At 43.8% G+C, this 21235-nt stretch overlaps 2 protein-coding genes and 1 long non-coding RNA gene across 3 annotated transcripts; 2 read left to right on the top strand and 1 right to left on the bottom strand.

The window, feature by feature from the left end:
* Positions 1-368: 368 nt before the first annotated feature.
* On the top strand, positions 369-3253 carry nmrk2 (nicotinamide riboside kinase 2). The gene is made up of 8 exons (XM_062522039.1): positions 369-533; positions 652-742; positions 1636-1684; positions 1891-2059; positions 2209-2280; positions 2493-2599; positions 2747-2832; positions 2928-3253. The coding sequence occupies exons 1-7, from the start codon at positions 508-510 to the stop codon at positions 2827-2829; spliced, it is 597 nt and encodes a 198-aa protein (XP_062378023.1). The 5' UTR covers positions 369-507; the 3' UTR covers positions 2830-2832; positions 2928-3253.
* Positions 3254-4374: 1121 nt separating this feature from the next.
* LOC134066967 (uncharacterized) lies at positions 4375-6440 on the bottom strand. The gene is made up of 2 exons (XR_009936473.1): positions 6395-6440; positions 4375-6130 (listed from the first exon to the last, which is right to left on the bottom strand). It is a non-coding gene; the product is annotated as an uncharacterized LOC134066967 (long non-coding RNA).
* A 3433-nt stretch (positions 6441-9873) lies between these two features.
* loxl5b (lysyl oxidase-like 5b) lies at positions 9874-13591 on the top strand. The gene is made up of 7 exons (XM_062555261.1): positions 9874-10836; positions 10949-11057; positions 11339-11476; positions 11722-11875; positions 12256-12351; positions 12587-12702; positions 12798-13591. The coding sequence occupies exons 1-7, from the start codon at positions 9981-9983 to the stop codon at positions 12802-12804; spliced, it is 1476 nt and encodes a 491-aa protein (XP_062411245.1). The 5' UTR covers positions 9874-9980; the 3' UTR covers positions 12805-13591.
* Positions 13592-21235: the final 7644 nt, after the last annotated feature.

Raw genomic sequence — 21235 nt, 5'->3', positions numbered from 1 at the left:
ATATATCCCAGACTCTGAGCAAGTGAAGTGTTATCTGTGATGCATATTTGTAGCATAGTGTCTGTACATTTGCACTATATGAGAACCGTAACCATAATATTAAAGCGGGTATGATTGGCAGTCCAGTACCCACCTGCATCTGAAGAAGGACGAGAAGTAACAGGTGCAAAGTTGGACGTGGACATCATGCAAATTCAGCATAGACTTTGACACCGTTGATTGGACCACAGTAGTAGGCTGGAATTGCCGATAGGCTGCTATGCAACAGACCCATTGGAGCGCTGAATATGTGACCCGGTAATTCTCCGTGACGCAAGGAACAGCGGGCTATATATTGGAGAGGGAACTCTATTCTATCAATGAAATAGTAAGGAGAGGGAGATTCTGGAGGAATAGAAAGATAGGAGCAAAGCATTCCTAAGCCTTCTGAAGTATTAGCTTTTAAGGCTCTCTAAGGCCCCATCGGCTTTATCGACTTTATAGACCAAGACAAATCAAAACTTCAAGATGAAATACATCATTGGTATTGGCGGGTAAGTAGCCTCCAATCGACTATACTTTACAGTTACTTCATTTAGCCCAGCTGTATTTTATTCATTTCATTTTTAGATGATTGTCTGGCTTAAACTAATATTGTTATTTTTATTCTAGTGTGACCAACGGAGGCAAAACCACGTTGACGAATGTACTGCTGAAAACATTGCCTAATTGCTGTGTAATACACCAAGACGACTTCTTCAAGGTACACACTGTTCTTCTGCAATATTTCTGTATGACGTTATACTAATAAGAGAATGAAGTTCAATGTTTTTTAATTAATGTGAGAGTTACAGTATATAAAGCATTTATGTCTCAGACCTTCACATATTCATTGCTTAATTTGATGAAAAGTAAATTATTTGAGGGTAATTGATTTAAAAGTCAAGTATTTGAGGGATACTTGTCCATACTTAACAACGGCTTTGAGACATGTGAAGGTCTCCATTCATTTTTTGTATTCAGTATTTGGCATGCTATAACTAAAACAATATGCTGATTAATTCCTGGACAGCCAAACACAAACGTAAACATGAACTTTACAAAACTTGACTTTGTATAGAGTTTCAAGTTTAAGACACTTGAGGTCTTCTTAGTGAAATGTTCAAATAGAATATATTGATGGTGTCAGCCATGTCACAAAATGTACATTTATTAATTTCTACCACTTCTACCCAAAGTGACTTACATATGTCAATTACAATACAAAAACCATTGTCCCTGGAATAACTTGGGATTAGGTGCCTTGCTCAAGGGCACAACAGTGGAAGGCGGGAATTGAACCCACAACACAGGCTACTGCATGCTAGCCCAGCTCTTTAGCCATTATGCTACCACCACCCACTCTACACTACCACCGCCCTTACATATCCTGAAGAGCTAAATGCAGTCACCTTGTGTTGATAATGTCAGCTATGACACCACTAATGACAACAACCCAAACAAGACACCAGTAAACCTGCAGTTAAGGAGACCTTGGCTACTTTTGAGCCAATGGTCTTGCCAGGTGTATGGTAGTGCTTGGCTATCCTGTCCAGGTGTGATCAGCACTGTCTGATACACAATGCAGCAATGTTTTATTGGTCACTGTTATTTCAGCCCCAAGATCAAATAGAGGTCGGGGAAGACGGCTTTAGGCAATGGGATGGTAAGATCGGATTTCGCTGTAGAGAAAAAAAGCAGCATTTTTCTGTTAAATGTAAAAGATGATAAATAACACTGTTAATGCTCTATTCTACACATAGCAAGAAAAAAAAAACAGACAAAACCAAATAAACAAAGATGTTTATTCCATGCCTTAGCATTTCATGTGTGTAAAACAAAGCTTTGCTCTCTCTGTCTCTCTATTTGCAGTCATCTCAGCCTTGGATATGGAGGCAATGGTTAACACGGTGAAAGGCTGGCAGGAGAATCCGGTGAAGTTTGCCCGCTCCCACGGTGTGACAGTGTCACCTTTATCTGAGGACCCTGAGAGGGACACGCACATTCTCCTCGTCGAGGGCTTCCTAATCTACAACTACAAGTACGTCTACACGAGCACCTGAACAAACTCTGGCCTCACTCGGTGTCACACACGTTTTTTCTCTTCTTTCTAACATGTGCTCACACACGTGAATCTGCCTTTTTTTTGAGCATCGTGACGTTAACTGTGTAATTGTGCTCTTGTCGCAGGCCCTTGGCTGAGATCTACGACAAGTGCTACTACATTTCCATTCCATACGAGGAGTGCAAGAGGAGAAGAAGGTGAGCTTGGCACTCTGCTGTACTGTAGTCCCTTTTGTAGACGTGCCATACAGTACATTTCCAGGCTACCTGACCCTGCTCTTGCCCGGTACACGACTACACCAGACCGGAGCCGGATCTGTTCATGAGTAGCAGGAGTGTAGTGTGCGCACAGTTAGCCTCTGACTTTCTTTTTGTATGTTTACAAACACAACCCATCTTTGTTATTGCAGTTCAAGGACATACACAGTCCCTGACCCACCTGGCCTGTTTGACGGCCATGTTTGGCCCATGTACTTGAGACACAGGAAGGAGATGGACAACAACTGCAATGCTATTGGTAAGGAAGCCACCTTATCTTGAATGGCATTAAGTTGTAAAGATGTAGTAGATGTAGTAGTAGTAGTAGCAATAATAATATTGATAATAGCAACAACAATAATAACAGCAATAATAATAATAACAACAACATTCTTTTTTCCTCTAGTATATCTGGATGGCTTGAAATCGAAAGATGAGATCTACAGCCAGGTGTTTGGAAACATTCAGAACAGCTTGTTGAATAGCTAATAGGTAAATACTACACCTTCACATAACTATCTCACATTTTTTAATTTTGCTACTTATCAAGAATTCTAAGTTCTTGTTGTTTTTCTTCTTGTTTACAGTGGGACCATGGGCCGAAGACTTTGTGTATAGAATTGTAAATATCATACTTCAGTTAACAAAACATAGCTTCTAAATCTAATTGAACCTCCTTGTATATACTACAACGAAAGATAACTTATTCACTGTAACTAAAGACAGAAGCTAGGGATTTTGTATTGTTACATATTGTGAACGTCTTTTTTAACTGACTTACCTCAGGCTTTGCCAAATACTGTACTGTAGCTGGCTTGAAGGCTGACATTTTTTTGTTTTCACATAAACATAAACGTAAACCTTTGCTTGGAGGATTGTTGTCCCCCCACAAAGAGACGTTTGAATCAATGAACTTGCACATGTGTTTGGTTTTTATTTCAACCTCAACATGATTACAAAACAAAGTCACATGATTTACGGTTTCATCATCTTCAAAAATGAAATTCACATCATGATTGAATAAGAGAAGCCTTGAATAAAAAAACATAATATAACAAAATGCAAACAACGCTGTTATGAAAGTAAGAGTGAATAAGAAGATTCATCATCAAAAATAGAGACATCATCTAATTCAAACAGCCCACTTCATTACTACTGATCAAAATAATTAATTCAATACATGGTTCACTATGATGGAATGTATTGGTTTGCAATTTATTGCATTTCATAAAATGAATGACAACTGCAGTGAATAGAGGGTAAATCTCTTGTTTATTTGACCTGAAAGTCAAGTGATATGCCCTTACGCCCACACAGAGGGAAACATTGAGTCATTAGCTTTTTATCAACTTCTTTTGAAAAGATGGCTTTGTTGCCATTATTTCTTGATTCACCAATCTCCTAAAAGTCAAATGAACTTACATTTGGACATCAACCATCCTAGGTCCTTATAAACATATCAAACTGATCCCCATGTTTATATGCTGTTACTAATCTATTTATTTACTTAATACTCATGCTGACAAAGTTTGAGTCATCATGTTAAGAGTCACAGAAGCTCTCCAGTAAAGACATCAAGGCACGAGGTGCGTAAATGTGAAAAGCCAACTTCTCACCGTATTGTCAGACATTCAAAAAGTAATGGTCTCCATGGCAGTATCTTGTGATACATTGTTGGGAGGCCCTGAATGCCCACTCTTGGCTGGTGGGTGTTGGCGAGCAGGCGGGCGGATTATACATAGACCAGATGCCTACGGTGTCAAGAGGGTAAAGTGGGCGCTTTAAATAGGAGGGGAGGTTTCTGATCTTGACGTGTCCTGACCAGTGCCCAGTCTCACCACGGACCCAAAGGCCAATTGGCACCTTACAAGAGCCATGCCAGGGGGAAAGGTGAGAGACTGCTTGGCATGTGCCACCTCATGTCTGCGTGGCAGTGGAAAAGTTTCTGCATGCAAATACATTTCACCCATGTTTGGTCAAAAAGGAAGCACGGATTGGGGAGGCATCAACTGACCCTGTGCATTTTTTTAAAAAAATAGAGGAAACATGTAGAGTTGATAGAGTCTGTAGCTCACCGCCCAGCCTATAGGCTGCAGTGCCACAAATCTACAGTACATTTGGGCAGTGTTCAAATCACTATGAAATAGATTGAGGAACCTATAGAAAAATGTATCAATACATGATGAATAAAGATCAACATCTTTCCATGTCTGAGCAAAGCTATTCTTCAAATAACAGATGGCCAGTTTTAAGTGGACAGTGATTCAACCAAATGATCTCAGTAAATCACTGCGCTTGAAAGGAAGCCTGGTCACCTCTGTCAGGGTCATTTAACAGGGCCATTTGTTTAATAGCTGTGCCGTGAATCGATAAACGACAGTGCTTACCCCCACTGAGTTCTCCCGCACAGCGAACATCGTACGTCAGGCAGTTTCATGGAGAGGGGGCTTGTCAGTGACAGTCATAACTCAGATTGTTTCACAGCCAGGCAGCATGCTGCAACTGACAGCTGTAAATGTTTGAGCCCATTTTACATTTGTTGGATGGACAGCTGAAGTGCTGGGGGCTTTCCATTAGCACTAGCATTATGGAAGACCACGCTCAGAAGTGAAAGACAAAAAAAATGACTAACATAAACAAATCAAACAGAGAGGTTTAAATCATTATGTTAATCCTCGCTTTTGCCACACGTTTCATAATGTTGCATTTGTGTTGCGCTTAACAGGTGTCACTCTGGCAAAAAATCCACGTTCAATCAATGCACTTTCGAGACTTTTCCCAAGAGGATTTTGCCCATATATGGACGTCAACAACCCAGTTACAGTTTTCTACCAGCAATGTTGACACACCATCTGATGTTGTATAAATAGATTTTCTGTTTACTTTCTGAGTGTGATAGCACACTTGAAAGAGTCTCTAATGGAAGGGTGACAGTTTCAGGCCACGAGTCGGGCACCCATTAAATGTGCTTTAAGTAGGTCACATTCTAATAATCTTGGTTGCACGAGGGAGGTCGCCACGTGCGGTTCTGAAATCAGCAAGACAATCATAAAATCTGACTATCTACTAAATTAACACCAACGTTGTTGAAATGTATCTGCTGAATGTCAGAGAGTACAAGTACAAGGTCACCACAGAGTACACTTATAGGGTAACCATTTGGTATTTTAAAGGGTAATCATTTTTTGTGTTGGTGAAAAATAGACCTCTTTTATTCAATAAAACTACATTTTACCAAAAATGTGGGGGGGGAAAGAGACTGTCGTGGATAGGCCAACTGACAGCTATGACAAATGGTGTAAATATTACTCCAATATTCATTCAAAGTCAGTTTATGTAATACATAGTAAATTACAGCAGGCACATTGTTTGATGGCACTCCAAAAAGCACACAAGTACAAGACTCAAATGGTCTGAAATGTCCCCTGAGGATCTAGCGGGCTATGAATCATTCGTCCTTTTCCACCTACGGGAGAGTTACATGTCCGTACAGTCCTTTCTTGAAGACTTTCAAAGAGTGTGATGATTTGAAAACATTTTGTGTGCTCATTTCTCACCTGGCATATCGTTCCCCCATGATCAGTAGTAATGTGGTAGTAAGGTGACCTTCAGACCTCAGGATATATCATAAGCTTGGGTATTCCTTTGTAGGGTAAAGTGTCTCTACTTGGCTTCGGTAGTAACAAGAGAGTGGTAGGTATATTCCGTTTGTGGTTTCTTGTAGCAAAACCAATAAAGACCATCTTCGTTTTATCACACAAGATGCAAAGATCAGAGCAGCCGGGGATACCTAGATTTATGAAATGAATATTCAGAGCGGTAGAAGCATTAGTTTGATGGAGGGAGCAAAACAAGGGGAAGATTTTATTCATCGAAACAACCTTTTCTCTTTTCTCTTTTTTTGAAACAACCAGGAGTGTCAAGCAAATGTGATTTTTATTTCAAGCAATCTTCCAAATAACCGACATAAAGCATTCTGACCTTTTGGTTGTGTTTTTACTGATGTACACTTCAGACACACAATGTAAATACTCAATGCAACATTCATACTTACTCGACTAAACTTTGTATCTTAGTATCCAACTCAGGGGGTAGTGTCTTGTGCCAAACATGTCACAAGGCAGCGCCGCTCTTATAGAGCCTCGTCCAGGGGGCGTGCCTGCTGCTAATCTCGGAGAGACTCGGGTTTCTGGTTAATAATAGCCACTGCTGGTCAGCGTGCTCTTGCCCTATTTGGCTTGCGTGTCCGTCCCATCATTTCTCAGACTTGACGGGGGTGGACTTTTGATCCGGCGAGTGAGCGGGTGCTTACCCGAGCCCGAGCTCGCCGTCAGGTGTCCTGTGTCCTGAGGCACAACATTTGATCCACGTCAAAGTCTCCTGCTGATGTCTTAGGCATGCAAAGAATGTACGAGCCTCTGTATTGAGACAAGAAACTCAGACAAAATGGCTCAATGTCATCCAGAACATTGATTTATTTAGGTGATAATTCTGTACTAAGTTGAATCTAATCTAATCTAATGAAACAGTGGTGTTAAATCAAGCGTGCGTGCGTGTGTGTGTGTGTGTGTGTGTGTGTGTGTGTGTGTGTGTGTGTATTGGTGTAGACAACGACAGATCAAGATGTAAAATGATAGTGGTTGTGATGTAAATCATGTGACAAGATGGGCACAGAGAGGGAGACATTGAGGGCATTTTTTTTACTACACTTGTGTGAGGAGAAAAGGATCATAGAGGGGCCAAAAGGCTGAAAGTCTCTGTGAGCAGGGAATGTACCCCCCTCCCCCTTAAACACACTGTAAGTTGTTAACATTCTCAAATGTCTGTCCAGGTCTTGACTCAGCTAGCCAGGGGATACACCCCAGCCACCTGTGAATCACTCGGGTGCTTATTAAATTATAAAGAGCTAACTCATTTAGATTAAGTTATCTGGAAGAGAATTTTATTGTAGCAATTTCCTAAGAAAATGACCACACCAAGATACATAGTAGTCAATAAAAACTATTTTTTAAGCTTAACTGCGTATTGCAGAGATTACATTGTACTCATTACTTTTGCGTCATTGATTGACTCCGTTTTACTACCAATGATTAAATCAATGAAAAGTCCCTAAAAGCAGAATGGCAGGACAGTGCCACCTTCTGACTGACCTTGATAATCATGAGGTACTGTACATGATGGGTCTTTATAGGTCAAAATGAGACAGACAGGAACAACATCAGTGTTTCATTGTTCATGTCCAATAAATATTCATGACTCACCTTTGCTTGGTTTTGAAGGTCAAATGGCCAGGTTTGGTTGAAGTTGCTGTGGCCTTGGGAGCTTCTGTTGTGGGAGACATAGGTTACTGTCAAAGGGTGGAATACAGACAGAGACCCCGAGCATTCACTCACACACATGCACTTACATACACACGCTCATACACACGACGCACACACACAAACAGACAAACACACACACACACACACACACATAGAGAGAGAGAGAAAGAGAGAGAGAGAGAGGGAGAGAGAGAGAGAGAAACCGTTTTTTTTACTGAGGATGTTAATCAAACTAGTTACTACAAATTAAACTGTATGGCTGCACTGAAGCAAATTAATGCTGACCTCTTGAACTTCACTAATGCTCAGTAACCACCTCCTCAAAGCCATGCAAAGTATGTTAGGACAGGAAACAGACTCTTTTCAAACTATGTCTGGCGATCAGGATGAAGGAAACCTCTCGCACTCCAACGGCATTTTTCAAGAGTGAGGGAACAGTCCCCCCTACTGGATTACCTGGCACAGTCTCAGTATATCAGTCCTCTGGGTTAAAGGCAAGTCTGCCCCCTCTGTTGCCAGCACAAGCAAACCTCTCCTTCCTTGAGGTTTGGCTCTCGGCTCCCTCTCACAGGTCAGGGTGAGAGCACCCAGGTTCTGGTGGCTTTCGAAGGTTGTCAGACAAACCAGAAATGTGGGCTGGAAGGCCACAGACATCCACCTGAGGACAGGTTCCCCTGTCGTCCAGCTCCTTTGTCTGCTGCACTGCTCGCGTTAGCCCCACCACATGATGATGGAAAGTTAGTCTGATGAATGGGAGAAAAAATGTTGACATAGACAATAACTGTATCCAATTGGAAGAGTATCCCCCCACAACCCACTTCAATAATCAAGGCAACATGTTGTGTTCTGTCTGCTCACACAAGGTGATGTGTCAGACGTCTGAAACCGAGACTCTCTCGAGGGGATACTCCTCTCTTCCCGTCTGTTCCAGTTCTGTCTGAGTAGCAGGCTGAGATGTGCTTCTCAGATAACATCAGTGTGCTTCAGTTCAGATCAGGCCGGATCAGTTTGTGAAAGTTCTTGTTTTTGATGATTATTCCAACATCTCAGCAGATTGAGGAAGCCTCGGTTCCATTGAGCTGAACAAACAGTTGCAGTTCACTGAAATCCTCTTTAGAAGACCTGGACCAATTATGTAGTAAACTCTTGGAAGCCTTACAGGCGGTCTAAAAGCTGGAGGAAGAAAGCCGTTCTTGTTTCCATCATGAAAACACAAGCCGTCTAATAAATATAAGGAAGTCTGCTGGATGTTTCCTCTTTGCTAATTTCCTACAGTGCAGCACATTCTTCTATTCTGAAGAGATATCTTGCTCCAGTGTATACAGCTAGCCCATATTTGCCGTGTTTCAGTGCATTTAATAAAATCTAAGTCTGATCCGTAAAGACATCCATTGGCTATCAAGCAAAGCCCAACCAAAGCTGCAGTGCAGACACAGCAAAATACTAGTCTGATTGCACAGAATGACAAAAATGATTTAGGGTTGTGTGCTAAGCATTGCTAGTCACTGAAATATGACTGCCCTAAATGGTTTCCCTGCCAGAGTAACCCAGGGTGTAATATACTAACTTTGACAAAGCTTCATCCTGTAGGGAAATGCCATGCCATACATTCCTCTGTCTTGACACAACTTTCATATAACAGTTCAACAGATTATCTCCCCTCATGGAACCTTAAATATAAGAATTTAATAAGGGTGTCTTATAGCTACTCATAGCTGTAGGTCTGGTTTAGTGGCCTACCTGTGAGATAGAATGGCGTGTTACATTTAAAAATAAAAAAAATAAAAAAAAACTTCTATCTGTAAGAACCTACAGTATTTAGAAATTCACCAGTCGTTTGCGTTTCAAGATTTGATATTCGTACCACTGTCATGCCTTGAACATCCCTATATTAGCGTTCAGGGTAGATTTAACCGGTCATTTTACGTAGCCTACGGTTGAGTTTAATTACTCAACTATTCATTCAAGAAACCTCACAAATATCATATACGTTTGTTGAAATGTCCCCGCAGTTTCTCTTACACAAGTTTATATAGACAGTTTACGTTTTGTAACAACTTGTGTAAGGCTGAAATAACCAATGAGTTAAGCCTTGTTCTGTGCATGCGTAAGTAAACTGGCTCAGTTTGATAAATTTACGCACGGCACCAGTCTGCCTCCTTTCACGTTGTCAGAGTTACAGAAGGTTATGCTGGCTACGCAAGGAAGCAGACTGATAGAGTACGTCGCGATCTCTCTCTGACAATAGGATATGACCTACAGAATGATCGTAATATAGTCTCATTAAGAATATTACATATTTTTATCAGCTCTTCCAAAATGGCAAAGTTCGTAACGTTGCTTTTGTACGTCCTGTGCGGCTTAGTTCAAGTTATCATTGCACAGCAGCAGCAATCACGGGATAGATCGGGTCAGTGGAGGCAAAGGATCCAGTGGCAAAACAATGGACAGGTATATAGTTTATTTAGCACTGGTTCCGAGTATCAGCCACCTGCAAGGGCGCAATCCAGGGTGTTCCTGAGTTCCCGAAACGATGCCGGCCGACTGTCCTCCCCTGGAAGAACGCAAAGAGCCGGGTCAGGAGCAACAAGTGCTGGGCGACAGACCAGAGAACAAGCGAACTATTTATCAAGCCCAGGGGCTAATGCTCCGGGGAGGGAGAGTAGGCAAAATATTGCGGCCAACAGCCGTGTGCCTGGAGCCAGAATTCAAACGGCGCCATCTCAACGGCAAGCGCTCACGGGTCCTCCAGGGGCGCGCCGTTATGTACCAGAGTACACGTACAGGACCAATTTCAGCACCCATGGGATACCGCCTGACTTTTCAGGTAGCGGTGTGCCCAGGCGTGGAGGCAACCCCGCCGTTGAAGATAACAGTGCGAGAGGGACATATCAATCAGGTGCTGTCGCTAATCAAGAAGTTGCATTGGAGGAGCCAACCTCTTTCTCAAACCCAGACTTGACCCCCCAGAGACTCCCAGGGCCGAACGCAAACAGGGAGGAATTGCCAGTCGACGCGACGGCTACCACCGACGAAATGGTCAATGATGATCCCCGGAACCCTCTGAAAAACCATAGAAATAATATTTTTTACAATGCACATCCTTCCAGACCAGCACCCAGAGCGCGCCGTCCGCCGCCTGGGACGGGATACGGCACCCGATATTTCCACAATGGTACGATAGAACACTCCGAGCCTTTTTCAACTATATATATTTTATGCGTAATGAAATGCATGGTTGGTTTGGTCGGTGTAATCTATGGTAAGTCAATGTGTTCTATCCTTAGGTCTTCCGGACCTTGTACCTGACCCGTACTCCATCCAGTCAGGTACATATATTCAGCGTGTGCAGATGTATGCGCTCCGCTGCGCTGCAGAAGAGAATTGTTTGTCACGGTAAGATTGTCTTCTTTAACATTCATCTTTAACATTAAAAAGTGCCTGCAATTTGCTCACTTGTTTGCTTTTTTCTCTCTCTGACTTCATCCGACTATTCTCGACAAATTTGTCCTCCTCCAACAAAACTCGCTAGCTTTTACGCGTGAAAAATCCAAATCATATCATTTGTTTGACTTTGTAAGTTTGCTTTAAAAAAAAAAAAAAAGGTTATTTGAAATAGTTTGATTATTTGATGGTTATGGTGGAGGTGATGATGGATGGTGATACCCCATTTCTAGGTCGGCATATAGACCCAGTGTGAGGGACATAGACTACAGGGTGCTGCTGCGCTTCCCACAGCGAGTGAGAAACCTAGGAACAGCCGATTTCCTTCCAACGAAGCCCAGGCACCAGTGGGAATGGCACAGCTGCCATCAGTGAGTAACACCAGCTTCCTCTGTGGGTTTCACACTTGCCTAAAACGACCGCTTAACCAACGCTGAGGTAGTTCACACAGATGCTGTGTGGATGGGGTTGGACACATTAATGGAAGCAGTCAAGTTGATATTAGAAATGTGAAAGTAGTCATGATTATTATCATTATTGTTTTGATAGATACATAAGAGTGAGTATTCATTTTGATGTGACCCCCCCCCCCCCCCTTTTTCTTTCTCTTTCTTAGGCACTATCATAGTATGGATGCCTTCAGTAATTATGATCTCCTGGATGCGCTAGGCAGGAAAGTGGCAGAGGGACACAAAGCCAGCTTCTGTCTGGAGGACACAGGCTGTGACGCTGGCTTCCGCCGGCGGTATGCCTGCACCACACACACACAGGTAACACACACATGCACGCGCGCGCGCACACACACACACACACACACACACACACACACACACACACACACACACACACACACAATAGTACAGTAGTTACTGTTTCAAACATAGGTATGAATAAATGGTTAATCTTGACCCTTGAGCCAAACCAAGATACTTAAGGAACTATCAACCATTTTCATTTAGTAGACCATTTTATCCAAAACAATGTATGCCACAGTCACTGTAATATTCACATTTTACCTGTGGGCCTGTTGAGAATCAAGACCTCCTGGTGTTGTTGCCACCTTGATCTAGCATGTTAGCTCCAGAGCAAGGAAACAGAGATGTCTTCTGAACTGTGCAATGACTCCGGCACCTTGTTCTGTCTGCCATAGGGATTGAGTCCTGGTTGCTACGACACGTACGCTGCTAACATTGACTGTCAGTGGATTGATATTACTGACGTTCCACCCGGGAGCTACGTTCTCAAGGTAACGCAACTATCTGTCTTCTGTCAGTAGTCAGAGATGTAGACGTCAGTACAGATAATGACCACTCATGTGAAGGACCATCAGTTTTTGTATTTGTGTGGTGGACAACGCCAGTGGAATGCCATGGCATTTTTGTAAAAGAATGATGAACATGTGTTCTGGGCATTTTCCAGCATCTTTTTCTTGAGCATGTGAGCTCAACAGCACAACTCACACATATATTCTTTGTTTGTAGGTCACAGTCAACCCCAATTTTCTAGTGCAGGAGTCAGATTTTTCCAACAACGTGGTGAGATGTGATATTATATATTCCGGCTCTCACGTACAGACACGAAACTGCCGAATTACCAGGTAGGTCCCGCACTGACACTGCTGAACATGCTGACTATAAGAAAACAGTGGGCTTCTCTTGACAATGACTGATTTAACTTCTATTCACCTCACAGGAGCTAGACAATCTGGAGGGGAGAGAGCTGAGCTCAGCTGCTGGGAACAAAAATGGTTCCTGGAGGCTTTGCTGGTGAGATATATATATATTGTTATAGCTCCTGTTTTGATTTGTCCACAAGGACTTTGGAACTGCCAATTTTGAGGCAGCACCATTTTTATGGGTGTTTTTAATGGGAGTGCTTTCAGCCTAAACTTGACACATGACTATGAACGAACAGAAGGTTTTCCATAAATATTTTTTGCACCATAGGTTACTGCAGTGCAGCATACATTCTGTCATTTTCTTGCCAAGGAAAAAAACTGAAATGATGGAATATAACTTGCTTTTATAACGAGGAAATGTTGTCCTTACACCAGGGTGCGAATGCTATGTGTTAACAAATAAGCTTGTTTGTCTTTTGTTAATTGCCCGTCATTGCTTGAATATGTATTTATTTCTCTTTTGTATTTTTAATACTGAATGGATCCTTTTTAATTTATGTATGAGATGAAGCACCATGACAGCCTCAATTGTTGCATTTAGTATAAAACTTAATTATTATTATTAAGTGAATTTAGTATTTTCCTTTAAACCACTTGGCAGTAATAAAAACAGTAACATAAGTTCAAAGTTCCATTCATTACCAATGTCACATGTAAGGACTACGTCTTCGTCTTATGTCTATATAATTACACAAGCTCATGTAATAATTCATTTTAAGATGTACTGTAATGTTTCGAGGCTCTGGATTCTCACTGGATACGTTGTATTTTGCCATATTTCTTTTGTCTTGCTTGCCGTCAATAAACACTATATGAGGTTTACATGATTACCGACAATCTCATCTGATTCTGTTGCAGTATACGTTCCAAGACTTTTGTAGCTCTGTGTTATTCCAACATCTGCGGCTTTCCGGTGCTCTACGAAGTGCCTGCTCACTAGAGTGAGTTCCGTCCAGTGCAGTTCAACAGGACGTGCAAATGAACCAAAAATGGACACAAAGCTGGCACGGTTCAGCCAAAGATGTGTTTTTCCTGGACTCTCTGATTTCCTGGACATTCTGGGTCTGCAGTGGTCTTCGGATGTGCTGCTCACTTGTCTTGTAAAGTCAGGGTCAGTTCTTTCCTTACGTGCACCCATCTGTAACTGAGAGGAGATATTTTGATTGACAATAACTCAGTTGTATTTTTGCCAACATACCTAGTGACAATTAGCAATATGTATACATAAAGTCAACATGGAGAGAGCATCCTTGGCCATGACAAGTTGTCTACACAATCATTCCTCATGGGCTGGAAGAGCTACACATCCCAGCTGAGTATGAGTAGACAAATCAGTTGGTATTACTGTACCGTGATCGAATGTCTTAACTGTTGATACAGACTCTGCAATGAGATAGCTAATTTAGGTCATTCTTGTATCTCTAGATAGTCATTAATCCATCAGCATGGAGCACAGAAGGAGATGTGGATGGGGTGACCTCAACACGCAAACACACACACGCACACAGGCACAGACATAGAAACTCTCTCTCTCTCACTCACACACACACACCACATACACAGTCATGGGTATAATCCTAGACATCCTATTCCATACATTCAGCATCTCTGGAGTGTTGGCATTCTGTGGTGGCTGAGCGGAGCTGGGTGGGGTAGGGTGGGGTGGGTGGAGGCGGGGGCAGGGGTGGGGGTGCTGTTGGGTCCCTGAGGTTCCCTTTCAGTCACGGCACATAAAGAGGCAGCGGCGCGGCCGGCGTGTTTGCTGACACGGCCCTGTGAAGGGAAGAGCTCGGGGGACGCGCTGTGAGCCGCGCTGTGTCTGTCTCAGAGCCAGCTGCCAGAAGAAGCATGAATAAGCTCTTTCTCCCTCTCTCTCTCTCTCTCTTTCTCTCTCTCTCTCTCTAGTCTCTCTGTCACTCCATCTCTGTCCAATCCCTCCCTTTGTCTCTCACTCTTTCTCTCTGTTTTCACTGTCTTTCTCTGTCTTTTTATGTCCCTCCCTCTCTTTTTCTCTGTGTCTAGGTTAACAGGAATCTGCTTGTTCAGAGACATGCAGGCAGACAGACAGAGAGAGAAAGAGAGAGTGGTCTTTATGCACCTGTAGAACTGGGCTGCACTGTTTACCTGGTTTGCAAAGAAAAAAAGGTGCAACAATTCTTCCTCTTCGTGAAATACGTGCCCATAAAATTCGTAAGAATGGCGTATCTCATAAGGACATGCTCCTGGTATTTCGGGCTTGACGTCAGCTTGCGCTCCCATTTTTTAAAAAAAAACAGTGGATACAGAATAACATTATTGTTACTCATGATTAACATTTAAAGCATTTGAGTCTGTTGGCTGGCCAAGTTACTCAGAGAGAAAAGAGATGGATGAAGCTGAGACCTGCTCTGCTTTTAGGGACTTTTGCACGTGTGTGTGTGTGTGTGTGTGTGTATGCATGTGTGCCTGTGTGTCAGTGTATGCATGTGAGCATGTCTGAGTATGTGTGTGTGTGTGTGTGTGTGTGTGTGTGTGTGTGTGTGTGTGTGTGTGTGTGTGTGTGTGTATGTGTGTGTGTGTGTATGCATGTGAGTGTGTGTGTGTGTGTGTGTGTGTGTGTGTGTGTGTGTATGTGTGTGTGTATGCTGAATGGGGGTAAAGCCAACCAGTTGATGAGAGGTGAAAATGAGTGTCAAACGTAAACCCAAACAGTTTACACTGGACGTGGCCTAGGTGCATCCTTGCCAGAATAGATTCACTGTGTTATTCAAGGTGTCTGGAAAATCCCCTTCCTCTCTGCTCTACTCCATTCTTGTCTGTCTCGGAATTTCGCTCCAATATTTGCCTCGGGTGACGCTCCCAGCAGAAGGTCCATCTCCCCCCGAGGTGTTTATGGGAAATGTGCCCCTCCAGAGCCAAGAGCTAATTCACTGTCTCCCCTGGCGGGCAGGCAGGGTCAACAGAAACTATGCTGAAAATGGCCAACGACATTACATGACATTGGACTGACCAATGCAAGTCTCAGATGCCAGAGGAGATTTTTCTTGAAGACAGAAAGAAAGAGCATAGGGGGTTTGAGGAGACTCTGGAACTTTTAGGGTGGTGCTTTCTCTCTCTCTCTCTCTCTCTCTCTCTCTCTCTCTCTCTCTCTCTCTCTCTCTCTCTCTCTTTCTCTCAAACACACACACACACACACACACACAGAGAGAGAGAGCAAACGTCACACATTAGAGAGTGGTGGCTGTTTGTTCAGCTGTGGAGAATGTAGATAGAGTCTCAACTCAGGCATCTGGAGCGAGCTTGTCACTGTCTCTGAGAAGTCACAGAGGGACAGAACACAAGCGCCCGCCCGTGACTTAGACTAATCACTTTAGACAAATCATAACATTCACTTAACCTCTAATGCTCAGGCGCCAGCAAGCAGCGCACACTCTGGTGCGGATGACGGAGATCTAACCACAGTCGGAATCAGGGTCAGCTTTCATGACTGAGTACAGTCACACGTACAAGGAATGTGGTTCCGGAAGTTGATGCCACTCTATAGCCTATAGACAATATGTAGACAATAGATAATATAGACACAATGGACATATGCAAACATAACAGGCACAAACATATAAATCATGTTATGTTTTGCATAGTACTCAGATGTGTCTGTGTCCTGCTTTTTTGCATTCAATCGATGTGATGTCATGTCTGAATTTGTGACAAGAGCAAGTCAGTTGTCATGTTATGAGTTTGACTGATGTTCAGTACTCCAGCAACTCCAGCAACTCAACAGTGCGTTGAGTCGGCCAGCTGGAGCTTTCACTGCCTCCCGGTGTCGTATGGAAAAGAATGCCCTGGCCGACAGGACTCCAGTGTAGAGTGACCTGCTTGGATCTGTTATGCAGTGTCTTTGGACAGGAGTCTGTTTAGACTGAGAATTCTGGCTTCATGAGCATATGTGTGTGTGTGTGTGTGTGTGTGTGTGTGCGTGTGTGTGCCCGCGTGCATGCATGTGTGCATGCGTGTGCGCACGTGTGTATATTTGTGTGTGGGTGTGTGAGTATGTGTGTGGGCGCGTTGTGCGTGTGAATGTGCACGCACGCCACGGCGCCGTCGTGAAGTCATGGGATGCCCGTTGGCGAGGGCTCTCGCCTCTCGCACGCCAGGCTTATTTGACGGAACCGCCTGCTTGCAGAGCAGCCTTTAAAAAACGTGCAGCGGAGCCAAGGGCCGCACTTGGCCCGGACACTTTAGGCAGAGACCAGAGAAATTCCACAGGCGCTGAGTCACACAGCAGGAATTAGGAGAGGCATTGGGTTCAACTGTAGCATTGCAGACAGCATGCCAGGCACCCCACTTGCCCCCCCCCCCATCCATGCCCAACTGCAGAGAATTTCCAGACATACAACGTACATCAGCAGACATATACGTTAATGTACAGTCCACCTTAAGCGCCCAGAAACACATCATGGACCGCAATATAAAGGACGTATACGTTAATGTACAGTCCACCTTAAACGCCCACAGACACCACATAGAGCGCAATATAAAGGACATATACGTTAATGTACAGTCCACCTTAAACGCCCACAGACACCACATAGACCGCAATATAAAGGACATATATGTAATGTACAGCCCACCTTAAACGCCCACAGACACCACATAGAGCGCAATATAAAGGCCGGCCCGCACCATTACGTACACCTCTGCAGATAAATGGCTCCATAAATCACCGCACAGACACCTCTGCTGATGCCTGGTCCAGTTTTAACATTCACAGACAGTTTGCGTAGCATACAGAGCAGTATAAACACTGCCCCCGTGTGAGAAATCAAATCTACTGAGTACATATAAACAGCACAGCCTGCGGTCGTGGCCTGAGCTCTTCCTGGGAATGGCCCATGCATTGCTATATGGTTCAAGTAGCTGTGCAAACCACTGTAACTTTTATTACAACAGAGCTGGGCATTGCTGTAACTTCAGGCCCAGATATATGGAGGTCTGAGTTATTGTGAAAAGCCACAGTGGTTATAAACTTTGAAATAAAAAACACATTGCATTCTTGTTGGAAACATGTTATATTCTTGAGATAAACAAATGACAAGGAATCACAAGCCATATTCAAAATTATTTTGTTGTCAGTTTGATGCACTTAAAGAATCCACTGATGGATGTATTTTATGCATCTCAGTTGAGTTCACATGGTCACACCTTAGTAACTGATGTAACTACACTGATGTAACAAGTTCTCTGTAGATTGCTTACTGTTCATTGCACAGATGATTATGTCTGTTTTAAGGATTGCTCTTGCAAACAGCCTTTTCTCTGAATCTCATACCCATTTCCCTCCCCTTATTTACAATTGCATTGTCAGTGAAAGATGCATAATAGATAGATCAAATTATATTGTTGAGAAATTAGTTTTTGCAGTCTTTACATAGGCTCACATTCAGCATATTAAAAAATGGGAGAAAATGGCTGATCATCATTTCACCTTCTGATTTTCTTGTGCTGCGTTTGATGCACAAACTGGGTGCTTTTGCACGAGGCAGACAAATATGTGTCTGCCACTCTGCTGCCCGTGTCGTAAATCGTGGCGCACAGCTTCCTGGGCGGCGTGCGTGGCGGGCACTCTGATGTGGCCGTCGATGCGCTGTCGGGGGACGGCGAAGTTTGGCGGGGCCCTGGGCGGCGGTCAGCAGCTCCGGCCCAGGAAGGATATTTACCTGCTTTTTCCCTGTCACTCGCATGACAGAGTGAAAATATTTAGTGTGAGTGAGAATGACATCAGCGAGAGAAGACAAATATGCCATTGCCGTCTCCCTCCGCTCTATGGAGCAAGGACACAACTGTACTCTGCAGACTGCAGCTATGACTGCATGTCATAGCGGCTATTTATGTCAAGGCAACACAGAACATCCATCAACGTAATAGGAGTTTTTTGTGTGTTTGTGGTTGTGTGTGGGTGTGGGTGTGGGTGTGTGTTTCTGTGTGTGTGTGTGTGTGTGTGTGTGTGTGTGTGTGTTTGTGTGTGTGTGTGTGTGTGTGTGTGTGTGTGTGTGTGTGTGTGTGTGTGTGTGTCTGTGTGTCTGTGTGTGTCTGTGTGTGTCTGTGTGTGTCTGTGTGTGTGTGTGTCTTTCAGTGTTCCTGCCTTTGTGACGTGTTTGTGTGTTTATTTTATTTATTTGGGGTAAATTCTTGGCGGGAGCACCAGGTAAATCCTAGTGAGTATTTTTCCGGCTAAAGTCACTGGGACATTAAAACACATAAACAACTTTTATAACCTTGCACTTTGGGTGTGAGGAGGTGGAGATTTGTGTGTGTGTGTGTGTGTGTGTGTGTGTGTGGAGGGGGGTGGTGGCAAGGCTGTCTGGGCTTCTTTGTGGATTGATCCGAGAAGGCCCATGTTTAGAGGGGCTTCTGCATAGGCTGTCAGTGTAACTCTTAGCACACCCTTGTCATTCAACAAGGGAGCGGTCGGGGGTGCGATGGTGGAGATGGAGGTGGAGTAGAAGGGTGGAGGGGAAGTCAGAACCTGGATCTCGGTATTTTTCCCTCCACCCTTCCCTCCTTCTCTCTCCTCCCTCCCTCTTTCTCTCCCCTCCCTCCCTCCCTCCCTTCATAACAAACAACAGTCTACCCACATCCTCTCTTCTCGGGTAAGAAACACGCACCTATTCTTAGCCAAACTGTGGAGAGGTAATGGAACGGAGCAGTGTGTGTGTGTGTGTGTGGGGGGGGGGGGGGGGGGGTGTTGGTGGAGGAGGGAGGGAGATAGAGACAAAGAGGACGGAGAGAGGGGGAAAGCTGTTGGACAGAGAACGAGAGGGAGGGAGAGAGAGACAAATAGTAAAAAAGAGGTAGAATTGGAACGTTTTTGGAACGGTGGTACACACACACACACAGAGAAAGAGAGACACACACAGACAGACAGACAGAGAGAGAGAGAGACAGACAGACAGACAGACAGACAGACAGAGAGACACTGACAAAGAGACAGAGAGAGAACAGGGTGGGGCGGGAGTACGTTGTACTTGTTAAAATAAGAGTTTTTTTTTGTTTTTTTTGGTTCTGTTTCTGTCTGACATACCATCACCCCTTGTTCTCGCCTTTACTAAGGGCGGGGCAGCCGTGCGCAGAGCAATCCGTCTGTCTGGACACAGGAAAACACAGAGACAGACAAGGATGACCAGGGAGAGAAAGAAAGAGAGGGAGAGAGGGAGAGAAAGAGAGAGAGAGGTAAGGGCATTGGGGTCGTGGGTGCTACCCCAACTCCCTGACTCTCTGGCTCACAGTGAAACCTGGCATACGTTTGAGTCCAGCCCAGGCATATTATGCTCTTACTCACAGACCAGATGAATGCTTTCGTCGAAGAGTCTGTGTTTGAGTGCGGGTATCATATACTGGGCATTTTAATAATCTGTATGCTGTGTATCTCACCTTGTTGGCACCGCACTCTGAGCCAGTGGAGAAACAGAAACGCAGGCTGTGTGCCAACTCTAACGCTTACATTCAGTCATTTGGGGTCATCGTGGCTACCTACAGCACATATTGTTACAGTCTGTTTTAGCACACCTCTTTACAGTTCTGTAGGGTATATTTTTCTATTCAGGTTGAGTGCTCCTCTGGTATCGAACCCGTAACCTTGGAGATATTAGCACCTTGTTCGGCCAGGAAAAAATCTCAAAGCGCTATGGTAACACAAGAACACCTAATTTCTGTTACCACAACAGCACCGTAAACCGTACCGTCTGCCGTAACCAAATCCAGAGTTTTGTCACTGGCAGCTAGCTGTAACATATGAGTCACTCTTTGGCCAGTGCTTTTCAGACATGCTCAACTTTCAGAGCCTGCCAGAGTTCCAGTCCAGTGAAGTCATTAACTTGATAAATACAGTAGAGTTTAGTGGAGTTACGGCGTTCAGACATACCTGCTAATTAAAATATTAGCTTAGGTTGAAATGTTGACTGTAGAATTACAGTGAATTGCTTCAACATAACATTGACATTGGCTATTGTATAATACCTTGTTCAGTGTATAACTCAATGACACTTTGTGTTAGGTGACATATGTTAATAATTGCGTTGGTTTTATAACACTGTAACGTCTTGGCAATAAGAGGGTTCTGTTAGACAAATATGCACAACACCGGTCTGCACTTCATCTTGCTTCACAGGCTTCGGTGAGACACTCTGCATATCTTTCATCTGTAGTGTCTCTCTCTCCCAATGCTGTTTGAAAGTGTTGGCTTGTAACTCAGACATTTTGTCTCTAAATAAAGGTCAAAGGTCGGCCTCAGCGTGCTGGACTGGGCCACGGCTAAGATGCTTAGCAGCTGCTTATAACTAGCTGCACTCCACGTTGCCGGTTAGTCTTTGACCATGGCCTGGATACGTGTGATCTGGGACTTCTGACAATAGCTGCTAAGCTAGCTGGTCACTTAAAGTGCTGTAAGTGAGAATTCGCAGTTTGCGTGCCAAAG

This window comes from Sardina pilchardus, chromosome 2, assembly GCF_963854185.1.
Source record: "Sardina pilchardus chromosome 2, fSarPil1.1, whole genome shotgun sequence".
Classification (NCBI taxonomy): Eukaryota; Metazoa; Chordata; class Actinopteri; order Clupeiformes; family Clupeidae; genus Sardina; species Sardina pilchardus.
Note: the sequence above shows the minus strand (reverse complement) of the source record. Positions and strands in the feature narration are given on the sequence as shown.